This window comes from Lepus europaeus, chromosome 2 (genome assembly GCF_033115175.1).
Source record: "Lepus europaeus isolate LE1 chromosome 2, mLepTim1.pri, whole genome shotgun sequence".
NCBI classification, from domain to species: Eukaryota; Metazoa; Chordata; class Mammalia; order Lagomorpha; family Leporidae; genus Lepus; species Lepus europaeus.
In genome coordinates, this window is record NC_084828.1 from 10258226 (window position 1) to 10279497 (window position 21272).

Below are 21272 nucleotides of genomic sequence, written 5' to 3' on the forward strand. Positions count from 1 at the left end.
TCCCGACTTAGCCTTTCCAGCTCTTTTGTCCAAACATTAATGGCATGCAAATATTTATGATTCATACATGCCCCTCGTGATTCCCAATCGTATTTTCACAATAAACACTGTGCTTTGACAGTGAAGCAGAAAAATCCCTTTGTCCTGGCTCTGGGCTACCCAGACGCGCCCGGCAGCGTCGTATTCTTCCTAAGCGGTCATTGGCGCCTCCACCCAAGTTTAGGGGCGGGTGATGGGAACGCCGCCACAGCTTGCCTGGGACCATCCGTAAGGCTGTCCATGGGAAACCATCCTTAAGGTCGCAGCCTGGCATTTTCATCAATTGCAAGCAAATATCCACGCACATTTTTCCCCTCCTCTTTTGGCCGTGTCCAAACCAAGCATTGATGAACCTGGCTGTGACTTGGAAAAGTATCTTACAGTTCTATCGTCCTGCATTCTGGCCGAATCCCTGGGGTCCAGAGAAGCGCGCGCGCGCACACACACACACACACACATTGGAGATGATTCTGCAGATCCTTGCCTGGTAGCCTGGTGTAGTTTGAAGAACGATGCTCTTATGTGACTCAGATGTGCTGGCCTCAGTCTCCCCATCTGTACTTTGGGCACAATAACGCCTTCCATGTGCACATCACTAAGGCATTAAGATGCTAAGAGTGACATGAAGTATACACAAGTCTTCGGGACAAGAGCTGTAACTCACTTTGCCATTGTTCGTCTTCCTGCAGTGAGATTCCCCAAGGGAGAAGAGAGTGGGTTGACAGAAGTGTGCATTTCACTGAGTCAGAGTTAGGAATGATGCCGTTCTCATCGCCACTCCTCAGTGGCATGGAATTTATATCCCTTTCTCCTGTCAAGGACCTAGTGAAATGAGAGTACCTGAAACACAGCAGGAATTTCACAAATATCATAGATATATGCATGCAGAATAATATAATAATGTTAGCATTTATTAGGCACAGAGCCTAATAGTGGTCATTCTATTTCTGTATCCCACCCCGCCAAGGTCATTCATTCATTCAATCATTCATTCATCAGCTATGCTTTGTGCACCTGCTGTGTGCCAGGCACTGGGCTAGCGCATTGGCGATACAGAGCTCCACTGCAGAGAATTCACAGCCTATGGGAGGTAGTGAAGGGGGCGGGCAATCAGGCAGGCCATAGCTATGCTGAATGGCCAGAGGACCAAGGAAACAGCAGCCAGGCACATCCTGGTAAAGGCTCAGAGGGTCCCCTGGACAAGTTGGCCCCCCTGTTGAGACCTGCAGGTGATGAGGGAGGCTACCCAGGTGGAGGCATCAAAAGTGTGCCTAAGCACAGAAGGCAGAGTGGAGAGGAGCAGCCGGGCTGTGGAGCTGCAAGAGGCACTCCGGTGGGCCCCTGGGGTTCCTTGGGAGGGATGGGGGGGGTGGGGGAGCTGTCGATCAGGACCTTGGAATCCACGCTGGGACCTTACTCACAAAGTGGGGCAACGGTCAACAGAAATAAGCAGGCAATTCCTGTCACGTGGAAGCACACTTGGAGTGCAGTTTGGAGGAAGAGGGGAATATTTGGAGGGTCCCCAGGGGACTTCCAGAGACAGGAAGCTCTTGTCGCTCCTTCCAGACAGCCACAGGCAGGTACACATCTGGTTAGCAGACTCCCATGCAGTAAGTGTCACTGCCCACAAGTCAGCTCTCACCTCCATCCTGCCTCACCCTCAGCCTCCACACCCACCGCCCCTCCTCCTGCCTGCAGGACCTGGGGTGCAGGAGCCCAGGACCCCAAGGCTGCTTTCCCTTCAGAATGCCCACCTCTTGGACCCCTAAGCTTGTGCCTCAAGCGGTGCTGAGCTGTGTGTGTGTGGCACTGGGTTGCAGGCCTAGCCAGGAGTGGGCCAGCCCTGGGAGGTCACTGTGGCCTCTTGCCCTGGGTGGCCCAAGCCTGAGTCTGCAGCCAGCTGGGTGGGTGGGGACTAGGGTTTTGGGGTTTGCCAGCCAGAGAGCTCTCCTGGATGGAAGAAAGAGCAGCAGGTGTGGCCTTGGCTAAAGAGGACTGAGTTCCATCTTGGACGTGTTTGGGCTAAAACTTGGCTCCTCCATTGAGATACTGGAGAGCTGATAGCAAATGAAAAAAGAAGAGCAGATGGGAGATAGGAAATCTAGGGACAAGACAGGCAGAATCACGTGAGAGCATCGTGGCGCTCTAGGCATTAGATGGACTGGTAGTCCCTGGGTGTCTGCGGGGGATCCACCCCCGCCACATATACCAAAATCCAAGGATTTTCCAAATCTCTTAAACAAAATGGCTTAGTATTTGCATATAACCGACACAGCGCTTTATTCTTCAGATCATCCCTAGATTACTTACCTACTACGGTGTGAATGCTATGGAAGTGCTTGTTATACTGCACCATTTAGGTGATGCTGGCTAGAGAGAAGTTTGCATTTGGTCAGTACAGATGCAATTTTTTCTGAATATTTCCGGTCCGCACTTTGTTGAATCCATGGATGTGAAACCTGTGGATGCAGAAGCCAGCTGTGTCCTTGTGCAGAAAGGGGTCTCCCTCCGTTCCTTTTCCGATCTGTCCTTCCACTGCCTGCAGCTGGGCAGCCCAAGCCTCTCTCACACACACACACACACACACACACACCCCTCGGAAAAAGCAAGGCTCCCTTTCCAAGACATCACGGAGAGCCAGCTGTGCACTGGAATGCTTGTTGGAGAATTCATTGATGCGTTTATCAAAGTTTTTAAAAAAATTATCTTGGATCAGAAGATACAAAGATAAATAAAATGCTGTCACCTGTCCTCAAACAACTCATTTTCATAGAACACCTCAAGAAACACTGCTTTGCGTGTCTTTGATTTTCCCAAGTAAAACAACTATGTTTCAGATCACACAGCGTTCCAAGCAGACGCTATTTCTATGGTGAATTTACGGTCTGCACTGTTAGCGCCTGACTTGCAGTCTGCCTCCAGAGGGCTGTCCTTGTGCCTCCAGCTTGGGCGTTCAGCCTGTGTTTTGCCAGTGTAGATGCAATGCAGCTGGCTGCTACTATCCGCAAATACGAAGAACTTTGCCCATAAGTGATCAGTCCCCAACAGCTTCATTCGATCAAATGTAGAGAAACCAGGCGATTCTGTACCATCTGAAGGAATTTAACCTTGTTGAGAAATCCCCAAATAAATTACTTATACAGCGCCACAGTCAAAAATAGCGGTGAGTGTTTGGGTAAGGAAATAGAAGAGGAGCAAAAGCATGGATTTTGACTGTGAGGTTGTTCCAGTGGAAAAGTGAAAAATCAAAAAGATCTTGCGAGAAATACACACCATGTAGATTACCCCTGGGATCTGAAGGTGTGTTCATCTTAAGACTTCGTTCTCGGTGATCAAAATTAGACCCGCCGTACACTGTAGTCAAGGAGAAATCTCCCTGCAACCTTTCAGAAATCTTGGGGGATTTCCTGAATTTGCAAAGAGCAGAATTTGAGCCTTTCCTGGTTCTCCTGGTCGACAAAGGCTGCATTTTTTATTTTATTTTTTTCTTTTTGCCCTCTCCTGTGTGTTTGAAGTTTTTTGCACAGCGGCTTTCCGGCCCAGGTCCACGCGCCAATGGACGGCACTGTGGGTGCCTTTCCTAAGGAGCCTGCCCCCAGGGGCAGACGGGCCCTTTGCGTGCAGCCTGCCTGTTCGTGACAGAGGGCAAGTTTCACATCCCCTGAAACTGGCCCAGCAAGGAGAAGATGACTCACTCCCCACACTGACTTCAAGGAGAGGGACAGACACAGAGGCCCCTGAGGAGCCAGTGCAGGCGCAGGCGGGCTACTGCCCGCAGGCCCATGCTAGCCAGGCACAGTGACAATAGGAATGAGACAGTCACCCCCAGATGCGGATCAACAAAGGAGGGCGCTGCTGTGATGTCACTGGACCCAAACTTGTTATTGTTTTCAGTATATTTCTTTTATTTATTTGTTTTATTCAAAAGAGAAAGACCGAGAGATCCCATCGGCTGGTTTACTCCCCCACAAGCCCACCGAGGCTGGGGCTGGGCTGGGAGCCGGGACCTGGGAGCTAGGCATCAGCAGAAAGCTGAAGAGGGGAGCAGAGCTAAGACTCGAACCGTGCGCTCTGATGTAGGATGCGGGGGTCCCGAGCGGCATCGTGACAGCTGCGCCAAACACCTGCTGCGCCCCGAGCCTGAACTTTCAATGTGGGATCCCACACCTGGGGGAGGAGCGATCTTGAGCTGCTCATCTTGTTGCTCTGCACTTCACTCCTCACCCTCGGGCCTTTGGGGAGCAGTGTGCGTGCTCACAGCCAGGCCGAGGGTTAGCCACTTCCCAGATGTGGTGAGGAAGTGGGGTGCGTGCTGTCAAGAGTTCACCAGCCTGGGGCCGTGGACATCAGTCGCTGGCCACACTAGAGCCGTGGGTCCGGGCCTCCTAGCCACCTCGCCTTAGGGACTGTGTCACCAGAGCAAGTGCCCAGGGGGACTCACCCTGTGACCTTCTTCCCAACTAAATAAAGCAGCTAGTCTTTTGCGCTGGCTTTTTGGATGGACAAACTGGCGTCGGGGGCGACAACACATGTTGCAGTGGCTGGCTTGTTTATACAGCGGATCAGTCAGTCACAGTTGTGCCTCGCAAAGGTCGCCAGCTGGCGGGCCAGGAGGGAACTTGAACTTGAAGCTCAAGTTGAACTTGGGCCTTGTGGCAGCTCCATCACCTGCCGAAGGCACACACATCTCCCACCCTCAGACCTCAGTGGCTACTTTAGCCTCAGTTCCTCTTCACAGGATCTCCTACAACCCTGATCTTTGTGGAATCATGTTTATCATGTCTTTAATGATCTTTTTTTTAATTTCTAAAATTAATTGTATATAACTGAAAGAGAGAGACAGACAGACAGACAAATCTCCCAAAACCTGTGTCATTACCCAAATGCCCCCAACATCCAGGGCTGAGCGAGGCTGAATCTAGAAACTAAACTCCATCTAGGTCTCTTACGTGGGTGGCAGGAACCCAGCTACTTGAGCCAATATTTAAGAGCTTGCTCAGAGCCCTGTTTCATTTAGCCTGCCTCACAGCACTATGAGATAGAAGGGCAGTTACCGCTATCATTTTACAAATAACACAGCCAAGGGCCCAGAATGGTTAAGTAACTTAGCCAAGGTCACACAGCTAGCAAGCGGCAGAACAGTACATCAACTTGAGCTCCACCCTGTTGGCTGTCACCCAAGGCATTTCCATCCACACAGGATTTTATGATCAAATTCTAATCTCGGGTTGCTCCCATGCCTAAGTCAAGACCACCCTCTGTCCCCTGCTTCTTCCCACATTCTCATGTGGTCCTAGTGTCTGTGTTTCTAAACAGCGGCCCCCTGGAAGCCACTCCCTGGGCCAGCAGCGCTGCTGCTGTGGTGGTCAGCATTTCCCTCTTTAAACCTTGCGCTGCGACGCTCCCAGCAGGTCCCCTGGGATGCTTTTGCCAGCCCCCTCTGGAGCTGGGAGTATGGGGTCAGCTCCTGGGTCACCTGTGCACTGACCAAGCCCTCTGCTGGCCTCAAGGAACCCCGGCCGTGCAGGGACTCCGTCCTGACTGCAGGCTCCCACGTTATTTCTCTCTGTGGCTGTCCGGTCCCTTTGTCATCCGGCAGGTCTGTCCTCCTCTGCTCTCCTCTGACTCCCTACCCTTCTGGCTACAGCTTGCAGAGACAAACACTTGAGAGTCTTTCACTCTCCACACCCACGTGCTTCAAATACCAGGCCCATCGGTCATTCTAATTTGGCTAATAACTCGGGTGCTCCGGGCTGCAGCGCCCACTTCTTTCTGCAGGTGCTGGCCAGCAAGGGCTGTGTCTCGGCAGCCACGGGCAGGGCGGGGCAGAGAGCAGAGCCCACGGCTCCTTCGGGAGGGAATCAGGCAGACATGCCCAGTGGCTAACTACAGCCCTTTGCCAAGGCCACTGCCGGGTCTGGCAGGAAGAAGACAGAGGAGGAGGAGAGCAAAGCTCTCACATAGTGAAAAACTATCCACACACCTGTGAGAAAAAGTCACCACTCCGTCGATAAGATAGGAAGCAGATGTCCTTGTGCACCACGCCGTAAACAAGAGCCCATTGTGAGGGAGACAGCAGAACAGCTCCTCCTTGGTGAGCCGTGTTCCTGGGGTGAAAATGCCCCAACCAGGAGCTCTTGCTGGCTGGGCACTTGTTCTGGTTGCATAGAAAATGATAGGCAGAAAGGAGCAGGCAGAAGATTCTGGGCCATGAGTTCACAAATCCTCAGGTTGGTTGAATCTGACTTCTGGTTACGGAGGCCAGTCTGCGGTTAAAAAGAGGACATCCTACGTTCAAAGTCGGCTCAGCAAGGAACTGCCTGGTGGCCCTCAGTTTTGCAGTGAGCTGCTGAGTACGGTTTGTGGACGTGAAGTCACAGGGACAGTTCCCCTCTGGGGGGCAGTGGTATGCGTAGTACCCCTGTCGGACACCTGGTGTTGATGCCACTCGTTTGCAGGTGGTTATGACCTTGGTGACAAAAGTGTCAGCAACACTGGGCACGGAGATGTGAGTTCCGCTGTATGTACGAGCTGTGTGACTTTGGGAAAACTAGTTCTCTGAGCTTTGCTTTGTCACCTATTAATCAAAGACAATAAAATCTACCTTGTAAGATTGTTGTGAGGACCCAGTGCCATCGGATAGGGGAAAGTGTTTGAACAGTGGGACGTGCTGCACAGACCTATAAATGCCAGTGCTGTGAGCGCGGCCATGCTTTGTTGTCGTTCAGAGCTGTGCCTGGGACGGTTGTAGAGGGGAAGCGCAGGAGCAGCCCGAGGGCACCAGCGGCACAGATGCCCGTGGAGCAACTGCCACTCGCAGTGCTGTGACCAGAGCTGTGACGGCAGGTGGCGTCTGTACTGGGTTGTCTGGTGCTACCGTTGCCCCCAAATTCCTCTAAGCCTAGCATCACAGAATATGACCTCCCTGAGAAATAGGCTCTCTGCAGTATGGTCAAGTGAAGGCCAGGTCACACCGGATTCGAACGGCCAAGGACTGGTGTGCTGGATGGAGAGGGGAAGGTGGCGGACGGACGCAGGGACTGGAGTGGAGCGGCACGGGTTGCTGGTGACCACCGGAAGCTACAGGAGGCCAGGAAGGCCCCTCCCCCAGAGCGTGCAGAGGGAGCCGGGCCCTGCTGACACCGACCTTCTGGCCTCCAGGACTGGGAGAGAACGCGTGTCTGTTGTTCGGGCCACCTAGCACGTGGTGATTTCTAGCAGCAGCTTCAGAAATGTTTTTCGTGAGCTCTCAAGTGCTGAAGCCGTGGGTACCAGCGGAGAGGCTCAGGGGGTACCCACAGACCAGCAGCGGGCACGGAGCCGCCCCCCACAGATGCCTTCTCAGAGGGAGGCGCACAGAGCTGAAAGTGACCCTTTTGGCATCCTAAAAGCCCCTCGTCTTTCAGGACCAGGAAACAGACCTGGAAGGAGAGGTGTAGTCACTCCTCTAGGAACTCACATCTTCCACCCCAGAGCAGCCAGAAAGCAAATTGCCATGGTCAGCACGGCACTGGCCGTACCTTGAAGGCAGGAAGACTCAGGCTGGGGTGGAGGCGCCGTCCAGGGCGAGGGCTTTCTCAGCCTTGGCGATATGGGGACAACCCCCCTGGACTCCAGGTGGAGACAAACAGGCTGCCCGTGAGCTTGTGGGGTGGTTGGTCTGCCAGCAGAGGCCCACCACATGGATGCGGCTGCTCCCAGGCTGCGGCTGCCTCTGCTCCTTGGGCTGACAGTGAGTAGCACAGTGGAGCCAGCTCAGTGCCTCTCTCTACCAAGTGCCTTCCTTGTGTCTTTCTGCACCTGCTGGACCTCTTCCACTGCTACTTCAGCCAGAGTCCCAGGTGAGAGGCCAGCTGGGAACCTCTGCAGAGGGCAAATCCTAAAGACCTAGGTTTCAGGGGAGACAGGCAGACCGTGGGGAAGATGCATGGTGGTACAGGGTCTGCTGGGGGCCCCCAGGACCCCGTCCCCAGCATGCAACCTCCTCCCCCCACAATGCATCCTTGCTGGGTGCATTAGATGCGTCAGAGTGGCCTGTGAGAAGCAGGCTCCCTCCTCTGACTGCTGCCTGATCTTTCTGTCTCAGACTTAGGGACAGAATGTGAACCCCTGGGGCTTCCCTGCAGGGCAGCCGCTGGCTGCTGTGGCCAAAGATGATGTTTCCCTTGAGCATTCTGCCTTGGTGACGGTGGGACGGTGGGACGTACTCTGTTCTAAGTTGAGGAAGAACGATAATTGGAGCTTTAGAGCGACGTATGGGTTTTGGGGCCACTGAACGCGTGGATGGGCATGTGTTTTCCTGGCTTTTATTTTCATCTCATGCTGTGTAAGTAAGAAGTGACACTGTGTAGGAGCCGCCATCGTGGCTCACTTGGTTAATCCTCCGCCTGCAGTGCTGGCATCCCATATGGGCGCCGGTTCGAGTCCCGGTTGCTCCTCTTCTAGTCCAACTCTATGCTGTGGCCCGGGAGGGCAGTGAAGGATGGCCCAAGTGCCTGGGCCTCTGCACCCACGTGGGAGATCAGGAAGAAGCACCTGGCTCCTGGCTTTGGATTGGCATTTGAGGAGTGAACCAACTGAAGGAAGACCTTTCTCTCTGTCTCTTTCTCTCACTAACTCTGTCAAAAAAAAAAAAAAGACACTGTGTGAATTGAAGAACTGCTATATTGATGCAGGATTGAACATCATTCTTAGTCAGATGTTGGGATCCTGAGCACCAGAGGAGAGAAATAATGAACACACACACTTTTGAGTACCACGCCCAGATACCGTTCTGTTTCCACTCATATTAGCTCATTTAGTGTCCCCTAAAATATGAGGTAGGAACTGTCACGCGTACCCATCTTCCAGGCAAGGACACCAAGGCTTGCTTGCTGAAACCTAAACCCAAGAGTCCATTTTCTTAACCCCTTGGCCAAGAATAATTTTTTTGAATTATTAAAAATGTACAATAAAGCCACACTCCCCTTTCGTAAGTATTTATAAGAAAGGTTTGCATGAAATCTAGATTTAAGGATGTGGAACTGACTGAGACTCAGTAAGCACTCTTATATTAAATTATTAAAGTGCATTATATTATTGAACCTCAGTCTGTCAGTTCTATATCCTTAAATTCCTGTATCGACGTACATCGTGTTCTGACCAGTCCTCTGAGCGTCTCTAGTAATTTCTGGCTTTTGAGACTTAAAATCAGCCGGCAATTATTGGTATTATTTTATAACGCCGAGAGAATATTCCAGTTCAGCCTGCCTTCAGACTGAGAAATTTGCCTTTGCTGATCTCTCGAGGTAGATGCTAAGCGGATGGCTGTGCCTTCTTGCACTCCAACTCCAACTTGAGGGAGGAGGGTGGGCGGTGGGGCTGAGGGAGGAGGTGAGGGTGGGGGGCAGCAGCCCACCTGACTCTGCATCCCCGGAGTCTTGACTGGAAAGAAAATACGTTAGAGTCTCTCCTGATGCCGTGCTGTTGATTGATGATTAAACTAAAGCCATGTAACTTGCGAAGTGTCCCGTCTGGACAAACAGCATAGGTGTGTGTTCCAGGCAGGAAGCAGAACCAGGCCCCAGGGCCGCGCTGACACCTTTCCGGTTTGAGGGCCAGCAAGCCACCACAAAGCGCCGGTTCCCCAGCCGAATGATTCAGGCTGTCACCCCATTCCTTGTTTGCTTTTGTGTCCCCACAGGGAAGAGCTTCACGCTGACCATCACCGTCTTCACAAACCCGCCGCAAGTCGCCACCTACCACAGGGCCATCAAAATCACAGTGGACGGACCCCGGGAACCTCGAAGTAAGTGGGCGCCCCCTCTGGGCTGGCGTGTTCACAGTCCCCGGGTCTACCCTCACTTCCTCAGAGCAAAGGATCAGACACAGACAGTGAATGGAGGAGTGGCCGGGCACAGGGGCAGCCAAAAAAAAAAAGGCCTGAGGGTCAGAATGGACCCCGAGGGGCTCGTTACCATCCATCCTTTTATTAATTTGGTTAGGCTAGAGATACAAAGCTATGGAAATAACCCTTTTTCTTCCTGCGGCACAGATGAAAATCTTATTATGGGATTGTTTAAAATAGAGAACGGGAGGGTACGAGAGTGCCTGGGGTGTGTGTGTGGGGGGGCAGTAAATATAGAAAGATGGTACCAAAAAAAAAAAAAAAAGTTCCTGTGAGGAAAGCTTTTAAAAAAGGAGAGGGGTTGTTTAGTCTGTAGGAGAGATGTCTTCCCGGTGACTTAATGGCTATCTTTGCGTAAACACAAGAGCCACATGCTTTTCCAGACCCACACGCTGCCCCAGGAGCGGAGGCTGGGCTGTAGCCCCAGGTCTGTGGGGCTGACGCGAGTGCTGGCCTGGCACCTGCAGGCCTCCGTGGAAAACTGCTGTTCTCTCTATCCTGGAAGCATGCAGTGTTTCTCCCGCTGCTCCCCGGAAGCTGAGATGGGCGAGGCAAGGGCCCCCAGTGGAGCAGTTAAGGATCTGGGCTCTGGGAGCTAACACGTAGAGTTCTTAAGACTTCTGCAAGCCGCGGCGCCGCTCTGAACCTCAGCATCCATCCGCTGCAAGATGAGGGTATAAAGGAGAGCTTCGTTGGGAGAGGCGGTGTCACAGTGCCGGAGGCCTGGTGCAGAGGAGCTCAGGGGATGTTAAGGATCCCAGTAGAGCATCCCCCACCCCCAACCCCGTCTCTGGCTGCTGCTCCAGCGTCCCCAGACGACGTCCTCAGATGGGGAAGTGTAAGGTGGCCCTGGGGTGCAGCCCTCCGCGGCCACCCTGTCATCCCTTCCTGCCGCCCAGGCCACAGCCTTGTACCATCTCGGTCGCCTTCTGGACCATTCTCCTTCCTGCTTCTGCTTTCCCGATGCCCCTGGGTACATAAAAGACCAGCAGAGGCAGAGCCCCACTGGACACTGTTTTCCATGGCTGGAGGAGCTTCAGAAAGTTCATGGAAAACACATTCTACAGAAATAAAAACTAGGCACAGGTTTCAAAATTTGGGGCACTGAAATTCCGGATTTTTTTCATGAACTTTCTGACTTCCCCTCCTAGGGTCCCCTTGTCAACATTTGCTGTACTTAGTGACTCCCTCCACTTTGGATTCTTATCTCCCCAGGAGACCCACTTAGCTTCCTTCCTTCCTTCCCTCCTTCCTCCCTCCCTTCCTTCTTTCCTTCCTTCCTTCCTTCCTTTTTTTTAAAGATGCATCTATTTATTTGAAAGGCACAGTTACACACACACACACACACACACAGAGAGAGAGAGAGAGAGAGAGAGAGAGAGAGAGATCTTCCATTGCTGATTCACTCCCCAAATGACCATAACATCCAGGGCTGGGTTAGGCCAAAGCCAGGAGCCTGGAGCTTCATCTGGGTCTCCCACACAGGGGGCCAGAGCCCAGGTATTTGGGCCATCATCCACTACTTTCCGAGGTACATTGGAGGGCAGCTAGATAGAAAAGGGAGCAGCCAGAACTTGAACCGGTGCCAATATGGGATGCCGGCAGCGCAGGCAGCAGACTAACCTGCTGCACCGCAGTGCCGGCCCCCAGCTTTTTCTTTCTAAGCCCCCTGAGTGTTTCTGTGCTCAAAGTTGGGACACTCTGCGCCTGGGAACATCTGCTGGTTCTTCTTCCTGTGTGAGCAGCAGGCCGTGGGCACAGGACCACGCAGGGACCACAGAACCCAGGAAGCATCTGGGACGCCTGCTGTTTTGCCACAGCAGGAAGGGCCAAAGACTAAAAAGAGTGGCAGTGGCCCGGCATAAAGCATAGCACGAGCACCGAGGGGCCTTTGCTGTCCTCCGAGGACCGCGGAGGAAGCAGGCTTCAAGTACAGGACGGCTCAGAGTTGCAGGGAGGCAGTGGTGAGGTGCAAGAAAGTCGACGCTGAGGGTTGTTAAACTTCAAGAGAGGCTCACCCACGAGGCGGTGGAATCCCTGCCTTTGAAAAGAGCACAGCCATCTCTCGGGCGGTGCAAATGCTGACCTGCCGTGGAAGAAGCAGAACGCCTCTGGCCCCTCGATGGCCGTGCTCTGTCCACTCTCGGGCATGGAAACGGCTGGTTTTTGCCTCCCGCCCAGCATCTCCTATGACAGTCAGAGAGCTGACGGGGCTGGCTGGGCCTCAGCAAACAAGCAGTGGCTGCTCTGACATTTAAGAACTGGCAGTCAGCAGGGAAAATGCATGGACCGTGGATGTGATGGCAATGGCCTGCCTGTTATATACAGTTTACTCTGCCCCTGCTGTTTTATGACTTAAGAAAACAGCCGTTTCGGGGAAGAACCCCTTGCACAGACAGGAGAGAGCTGCTCCAAAGAGGCACCTATTTTCACAAAGTCCTCCCTGCCAAGAGGCATCTGGAGTCTAGGGAAGAATTAACTGGGTGGAAATAAGTATATATATATAAGTATATATAAAGAGGCGTTAAGGCCCCAGGTGTGAGTCTTGTGTTTCACAAGAGACTTCTAGAAACAAGTCAAATGCATGCAGACTTCTGGGTGACTTGGGCAATGCTGACTTTTCTATTCCTCCTTCCGGGCAAGGGTGGGCCAGCACTGCTCACTTTGTTTTTTTATTTCGTTTTGTTTGATTATCTGGGAGACAGAGAAAGAGACAGACAGACTGACAGGGAGAACTCCCAGATGCCTGCATGCATTGGCCTGGACTGTGTCAGGCTGAAGCTGGGAGCCATGAACTCCATCCAAGTCTCCCATGTGGGTGGCATAGGATCCAATTACTTGAACCAACACCTGCTGCCTCCCAGGATCCACATTAGCAGGAAGCTGGAGTCCAGAGCATCACTGGGGCTAGAACCCAGGCACTCTGATGTGGGGATGCAGCATCTCAACCTTAGCCACTAAGCTAAACATCCGTCCTGCCATTCGTTTTAATGTGCTTCTCTCTTCTAATCCTTTGAACGTCTCGAGTCTTGCTTCTGGCTTGTCTTTGCTCATAGCGGCTGGCCCATATCATGCTACAGGAGGACCCTGCAGGAAAACCAAGACACCCAGACAGGGTCAAAAACCTATGGACTCATAAGCTTCCGAGTCTCTTCCATGATTAGGGTTCTTTGGATTCTGGGTGATTCTGGCAAAATGGCCTTGGCATCACCCAGTCAAATAGTTTCATGAAATCAAAGATTATGAAAGCTAGTAGGGACCTGAGAGAGCTTTGGGACAGCTGCCTCTAAGAAAAAGGAGAATAGTTTGAGAGAAATGGAAAAATTTGCCTGGGTTTTAAAGAAATAGCTATTGGTGAAGCCAGAAATGAGATGATGAGTTCCTATATCTCATACAGGACTCTTATGTATCCATCTGTCCATCCATCCATCTGTCCATTAACGTCTACATCCATATCATACTGTCCTGTAGATCCTCAATTATACTCTCTGATTAGGACCTCAATATACTCACATTTGAAGTGGGGTGTTGGCTTATATGACTCCTCACATTTGTCCCAGCTTGAGGATTGTCTAAAAAGGATGAATGGTATCTTTCAACTTGAAATATGTATGCAAAAGGCCAGAGACAAAACTTCACCCATTTGACTTGTCCTTCAGATAGCTAAGTAAGTGATTATGAAAGAAAAAACTGCCCCAGCCAGTCTGTTGATCATTCTGATGGGATAACTTTGACATTTCCCTGCCCACCTTCCCTCTTCTCAGTGGTGCAGCTGGAGCAAAAAGTGCATTGCCAAGAGAATTAAAAGTAGTTTTTTATTTCAGATGGGTATTTGCTCTTTTACAGTCTCTGACCTGTCAAAAATTGCCTTTCACATTCCACGGGATTTTTTTTTTTTGATATCTCAAGCCAGTATAGGAATTATTAATTGCTGTAAAATTAAATGTATTGTGGAGAAAGAGAACTGTTCTCTGCCTGGAATTGGTCCAGGCAAGCAGCAATGAGGGAGCTGTTTTCAGTCAGTAGGTAGGATGCCTAGTAGCTTGTTAACATAGTAAAAGGTAGTTAAAGCATAAAAGATAACAGCGAAAGGATTCTTTAAGAAAATGATATTTCAGAGTTGTTCTATGTTTGGTATTTCTGAGGCTCTAATGAAAAACCCAAGCTATCAGTAATTTGGGAGACTACCTGGTAATACTAAGAGACCCAAGCACACCCTGCGCAGAGAATGCACTAAATAGTTTGAGTGTATAGAACTGGTTCAGTGCCCCAGGGGACAGTACTTTGCTGACGGGAGATTGAGGACAGTAGACAGTCTGGTCTTGTCACCCACCCATGTGCACTGGACAGCCATCTCCTGTCCAGTCAGGGCCCTGTTATGTGGGGGACACTGAGAAACCGAGTTGAAAATGGACAAGATTGACCATTTCCGGGATGATTTCTGCCCTTGAGTTGAAGGGATCCTTCAGGCAACTGTGACCTCCTTGAGCTCCTGAGGTTCACGATAACAGACAGACAGATGGAGTCATTCCTTGAATACCTGGGTGCTTTCTGGGCCACTCGCCTTCTTGCTGACTAATACGAGTTAAAGTTAAAATAGGCCCACTGAAGGGTCTCTTTATTACTCAGTTGCTTTTTAAGTACTTTCTTGAGATTATGTCACACGAATGTAATTTTCTTCCATGACTTTGAATATAAATAGCAAGTCTACTACATACACAGTTATCCCTTGGTGTGTGTGCGGCATTGGTTCTAAGATTTTTTTCCCTTGGATACCAAAATCCATGGTTGCTCACGTCTCTCCTACAGACTGAGTACTTTTTGCTTGTGGCCTATGCATACCCTGATGTAGACATTAAATCATCTCTAGATCCCTTGTAATACGTGGTACAAGGTCGCTGCTATATAAGTAGCTGTTGGACTGTATTGTTTAAGGAATAATGACAAAGAAAAACGCCTGTGCATGCTCAGAACAGGTGTGGTTTTTCCTGGGTGTCTTCCATCCGTGGTTGTTTGAATTTGTGGGTGCAGAACCCAAAGAGATGGAGGGGTGACTGCATAAGAAGCAGCATCTTTATCTATGCCAAGAAATGCCTGTGAGGCACCTGTAAACTTAGGGTGATAATGAGCTTAAAAATACTTGAAATTAAGATCATCAAAAAAGTGTGGGATGAACATCATGTCTATAGATTGATCTTTTGATTAATATTAGTTCTTTTCAAAAGTGTCATTTTCTCCTAATGGTCCAAGCGCCTGATCATAATAACAGCTAGCATTGGGTGCTATTCATCAGTTGCCCGATGCTGTTGAAAGTGCTTCATGCATATTAATTTATATAATCTTTGAAAGAACAGGTAAGGAAATTGAAGCAAAAAGAAATTGAGCAACTGGCCCTAGGCCATACAACTAGGGAGCCAGAATTTAAACGAAGCAGTCCAGACACTCAAATCCACAGGCACCAGTGTCTGTGCTTAAGAACTGCACTGACTGCTATTTGAGCTTCATTGTATTTTAATTCTTCTATTTTTTTATTAGGAGAGTTTATCAATAAAGGGCTGCTTCACATACAATTTTCTTCAAAGAGCAGTGCGGTGTAGTTTTGGTGGCCATCGTGTTTGTAACTGACGGAAGCAAATCAGCATGTTCCCCTGGGCCGGGCTGCAGAGCAACACCCGCCTGGAGAAGTCCTAGCCACAGCCATGGCCATGCTGATCACATGTGCAGACAGTTGGTTCTGCACCTGTCACCAGGGTCTGCTTGGGAGCCTGGCTTCGGTGGGGACCTCAACCATGGGCGGTGCACGACATGAACCTCTCCCTCTGGTGTTGGCCTGTAGGAAAGATGACAAAAGTAAGGTGACAAAAGTGACCACCAGGGCAGCCATCTGAGTCCAGATTGCCCTGCAGCAAAGGGTGTCCTAGGGGCCCACTTGCATGGCCTACTGGGAGAATTCTGTGTCACTCTTGGCTCTCCACTGACTACTATAACTCTGGAAGGGTTTCCGGATCGGAGGCCCCAGGACTGACTGACTTCCTTCCTTCCTTCCCAAACACAAAATAGGAGAAAGACTGTCTATGTTAGGCTATGATGGAAACTCTAGGGAAATGTTCCCAGGTACTTTAACTCTTGCTGGGATGAGCTCCCCAACTGTCTGAAGACTTGGTCAAAGCCCATTTTAAAGCGTTACTAACAGTCAAGCCTAAACGCTCCCAGTGGATATTAGGATCTCTTCCTGTTTATCGTGTGTAGCAGTGTCAGGGTAGACCAAGAAGAGGACCAAGGTGCGTGAGGATTCCCCTGACACTCGACTTCAGGCTGAGCTCAGGACAGATTGCTGGCTAAAGGGCAAGTGACCCTGAAGGGATTATGCTTCCAAAGCAAGAGGTCGTCTGATGTATATCAGAGTGAGTTGGGGCCTGTGAAGTCTTGGACTTTTTTTAAGTGACATTTGTATTGTTGTAGAATAGAAAGGAGTTGCTGCCAGGTGTCAGTGAGAACACAAAAGAAATTAGCTAGGCAACTTCTCAATCTCATGCTGGGGCAGAGAGGAGAGGAGAGACATGGAGTGGAACTTCAACCATCACTTTCAGTTTCCCCTTCCATTTGGACCACAGCAAAACCCTATCACTGTTGTGAACGCCGTAACAGTGCAGTTGAGATCTCAATTACATATTACAGTCCTCGTTAGAATGTATTATATGATGTGCTAAAGGGAAAAAATCCTGTCTGCGTTTAGGCTTCCGCCTCTTAAGCTTCAAACACGTACAGAGATTTCTGGATCCTGAACTCAGGGACCTGGGTTCTCACACTGGCGCCGCCAGACCTGTGGGTGTGAACTCAGGCTATTATCTTAAATACCTTAGTCCTCATTTTCCTCCTCTGCAGAACCAGGCAATGGAACGAGATAATCTCTAAATTAATTCCCACTCAAAAAGGGTAACAAAATATTGTCAGCAGAATTCAGCCGTGGGTTCCCCCAAGGTCCCGAATGCCTTCCCTGGGCCACCCTGCATTACATTAGACAAATCCACGTGCACCCAGCTTGTATATTAGGGATTACTTTTTTACTGTGAGTTTTTTAAAAGAGCTCTATAGTTAGTATGTTTAAATTCTCTGGTTGCGACTAGCTTATTTAATTTATTGCAGCCCTGATTTCTCTGCCATCAGCATGTGAGTACAGCCAGGGCTTGAGGTCCCTGTTTCAGCACTTGCCACCTTTGTGGGTGCCGATATGGGAGGAAGCCTCTGTAAAACACAGACTGTGGCCTGCTGGCATCATGGGACCGTGAGGCCAAATGCGACAGTCTTTGTGAAGCGTTAGAACTGTACCTGGCTCAGAGTAAGTGCTGGGAAGAGGTCATCTATTGTCCGCATTGTGTCTTGGAATACTTCTTTTAGAAGTGGAAAAAAAAAAAAAACTATACAAAGGAGATCTGAGAATCCTAAATTTAAAAATTCATGAAGTTGCCATAAGGTTGCTTATTTTTGACATTTAATTAAACATTTATAAATTTTGATTTTTTTTCCCCAGCTTTTGTTTTGTATTTAGAACCAGTAAAATTTCTTTCCTGGCATATTTATAGGCTCTTGAAGCATTCTGGGCACAGTTCCCAAGTCCCTAATGGGTACAATGGCCTTGCCCCCAAATGTTACACTTTGTGATAAACTAGGCAGGGGCAGGGTGTGGGGGTTCACCTCTGAGCAACGTGGAGAGTCAGTGCCTGAGCCCCTGCCTACGGTTCCTGTTCAGCGTGTGTGTGAGCGTCCCAGAAAAACCTCTGCCACTGTCCTAGACAAGGGCCCAGGAATGTGGCAGTCATGTAGGGTCAGCAGTCTCATCTGTCCTTCCCTTACCGTCCGTGGATTCCATCTGTACACACAGCGTAGGCATCTAAGTGATGACCGAATGAAGCAGCGTATTCAGGGGGAAATAATGGATTTCAGAGTAGTTGTCCCCCAGGGTCTGGGAGCGGGGGATCGAGTCCATGGATACAGATATCATGGATGCTCAAGTCCCTCCTATGCAACGCTGTAGCATTTGCTTAGAACCTATGCATATCCGCGTATGGACTGCTAGTATCTCTCCATGCTTTGATGCAATGCCATGCGTTATAAACGGTTGTTATACTGTATAGGTTAGAGAATAGCTACAAGAAAAAGTCTGTACATATTTTATCCAGATGCATTTAAAAAAAAAAAAACAATTATTTTCAACCCATGCCGGTTGACTCATGGATGTGGGAGCCATGGAACAGGCTACATTACAAGAACACGTGAACTCCTGAGGTTGCTGAGCCACAGCCAAGCTCTGCAGGCCTGGAAACGTGGCCAGCCACCCTTTGAGTTTCCAAAACCCACGTGGCAGCTAGAGACCTTCCACGTTGATTGCCTGTGTGCTCTGAGGCCCAACGGAGCTGCCTTGCCTGGGCTGGCTGGGCCGTGGCTGCGTACTTGTCTCCCATATGATCAGGCGGAGCCACAGCTGGCTGATGGGTGACAGCTGGCGGGTCAGAGCATCACAGCCCATTACACTCTGTCTGCTTCTCCACTTCTGAGTGGACTTAGAGTTAGTTTTTCATACCTTAGCCACTTTCCATTTTAAAAAATGTTCTCAGAGGCCGGCGCCGCGGCTCACTAGGCTAATCCTCCGCCTTGCGGCGCCGGCACACCGGGTTCTAGTCCCGGTCGGGGCGCCAGATTCTGTCCCGGTTGCCCTTCTTCCAGGCCAGCTCTCTGCTGTGGCCAGGGAGTGCAGTGGAGGATGGCCCAAGTGCTTGGGCCCTGCACCCCATGGGAGACCAGGAGAAGCACCTGGCTCCTGCCATCGGATCAGAAGGGCATTAGTTAGAATTTGATACACTGAGTCTCATAGAACTCTGCCACTACCACCAAAAAAGAAAATTCCAGAATTTTTGCATGAATAAGGAAAAACGACGCCCTTACACTGGACCCGTGTCTACGTTAACAAGAGTTAGTTTGCACTTTCTGTGTTCCCCTGTTCTTTCCATGTGATTTCCTTTAAAAATATTTTTAAAGGTTTCTTTTTTGCTGAAAGAGCATTAAACGTTGAAATATGGAAGAAATAAACTAGGTAGAATCCATGACTGTGCCACAACTGCCTGATCAGACGTATCCAAAGACCCTGGCACTGAGCTGCATGGGAAATGGCTTTTTCATAGCATGATTTCCATCGACTTCCACTTGGAACTTCTACAGGATCGCTAACAAAATTCATGCAGTCAGTTGCCAAATATTCTGGATATATATCCATAGGGGAAAGCCAAGGCAAGTAGAAAAAAACCTGCTTTAAGTACCCAAAGCAAAGTTCTTTTCTGTTTGCCTTTTAAAAGTAACACAATGGAATTAATCTGCCAAGTCCCTGGACCCCTATAAGAAAGTTAATGGCAACACATTACTTTGGTACGTGCACGATTTACATATACTCAGGTTCCATTAAAGCAAATATTGACTAAAAGCCAGACTGTTCTCGAAATCTTTCAGTGTACTTTCCTGTCCTGAAACGTTGAACATCTGATATTTTATTTGTTTGTTAGATTTTTGTTTTTGTTTTTGTTCACCGCGGCCTGGAAATCATCTTCTGGTCATTTGAGATGAAAAGTAAACACTTGGAAGAAGTGAGTTCTTCAGTACTATATAAATTTATGGCCCTTTCTCTATTTGTTCCTGGTATCGCTGTTTTTATACTTACCTCTGAGTGGTTTTATGATATTTCCAGTTCATTCATTTCAAAGAGCTAAGGGGAAACACACTGGGTTCCTTCCTTCGCTTCTGTCTGACATCGCTCACGGACCAGAGCCCTGGTATATAGCAGTGACTGAGGGTTGAAGAGGGGTGGGAGAGGGTTGGGAGAGGGGTGGAAGAGGGGTGGGGAGTCTGAACACCTGGCTTCCAGCCTCATCGCTGCGACTGACTTGCTGCATGTTTTCCCATCTGTAGAATGGGTTTCATGATACCCACCTTGCCAGAGAGGTAAGGGTTAGATGAGATAGGCCCAAAGGCTGCAGTGGTAGCCGACGGCTGTTGCCCCTCCTTCCCAACCACGCAAATCTCTTCAAGCTCAGTGTCCTGGGGTGTAGAGCCAGGAAAGTGTGATCTCTGTTCTGTGGGGAATTCATGGACAGACGGGATGAAGTACAGGAGTCCCTCACTACCCACAGGGCATTGGATCCCAGACACCTCCCACGCAGGACAGCAGAATCTCAGGATGTTCAACTCCCTTACGAAAAATAACATGTGGCGGACATTTGGCTTGGTGGTTAAAGTGCTACTTGGGATATCCACATTGCTAGTCAGAGGGCCTGGGTTCAAGTCCCAGCTCCGCTCCTGACTGCGGCTTCTTGCTGTAGCACACCCTGGCAGGCAGCAGGTGATGGCTCTGGTACTGGGTCCTTGGTCCTGATGTAGGAGACCTGGATGGAGTTCCTAGCTCCTGGTTTTGGCCTGGTTCCACCCCAGCTGTTGAGGACATTTGGGAGGTGAACCAGAATTTGGGAGTTCTCTATTTCTCTCCTCTCTCTCTTTCTCTCCCTCACAAATAAATAAATAGTAGGATAACACAGTGTTTGTAGAGGGGGTGACAGAACATCCATATAGGCTCAGTGCAGCCACAATTTTTTTTCTACAGATGTAGCACGTGTGCATCGTCAGGGCCGACTGCACTGCACGTAAGGGCAGCACAGGGCAGGGCACAGCGGGGCTGCTTCAGCGTGTGCTGCTTTCATCAAAACACATGTCACGAACACAGGTCGCTTTTCCTCATCCCAGAGCCTTTATGTGGAATCCGTCCAACCGGGGGCCCCATATTTGTCATTGCCAAGTTATTTTAAAAAGGAAAAAGTCCTGGCAAATGGGGCCCTTGAGATGCAGTACAATGAGGGCTTTTTTTTCTCTTTTTCCTTCCACTCTACCTGTTGGTAACTCCAAACACCCAATCACTGAACCGACCTCTGTGGCCAGTTAACCATGAACCGGCCTCCGTGGCCAGTTAACCATGAACTGGCCTCCGTGGCTTGATTCCCCCACTGAAGCATGGGCAAGTTAGCCGTGTTGCCCTCCCTGCCTTTTTGTTCCCCAAACAGCTATAGATTTTTCCAAAATGTAGCTGCTGTTTCTCAGCCAGGCATTGAGCACCTAGTGTCTAGAAGCTTCCGCCGAGTCATCTATCAGATGGGAATACTGCATGGGGCTGCTTGGGATGAATTGAGATGATGTGTCTATCCACTAGATAATAGAAGTATAATAGCTATTTAGGCAGTTGATAATAATAGGAATATCTATTATTGTTTCATGGTTATTATATGGGAATCATAGGGATCTTAAAGGAATT

The 21272-nt window shown here is 49.8% G+C and overlaps 1 protein-coding gene across 2 annotated transcripts in view; it reads left to right on the top strand.

The window, feature by feature from the left end:
• Positions 1 to 21272, top strand: part of RUNX1 (RUNX family transcription factor 1) — a 250134-nt gene that overhangs the window by 171544 nt on the left and 57318 nt on the right. For both annotated transcript variants that reach the window (XM_062205548.1, XM_062205558.1), the window contains exon 5: positions 9722 to 9826. In XM_062205548.1, the coding sequence (XP_062061532.1) occupies positions 9722 to 9826 (105 nt within the window). The remainder of the gene's footprint in view (positions 1 to 9721; positions 9827 to 21272) is intronic.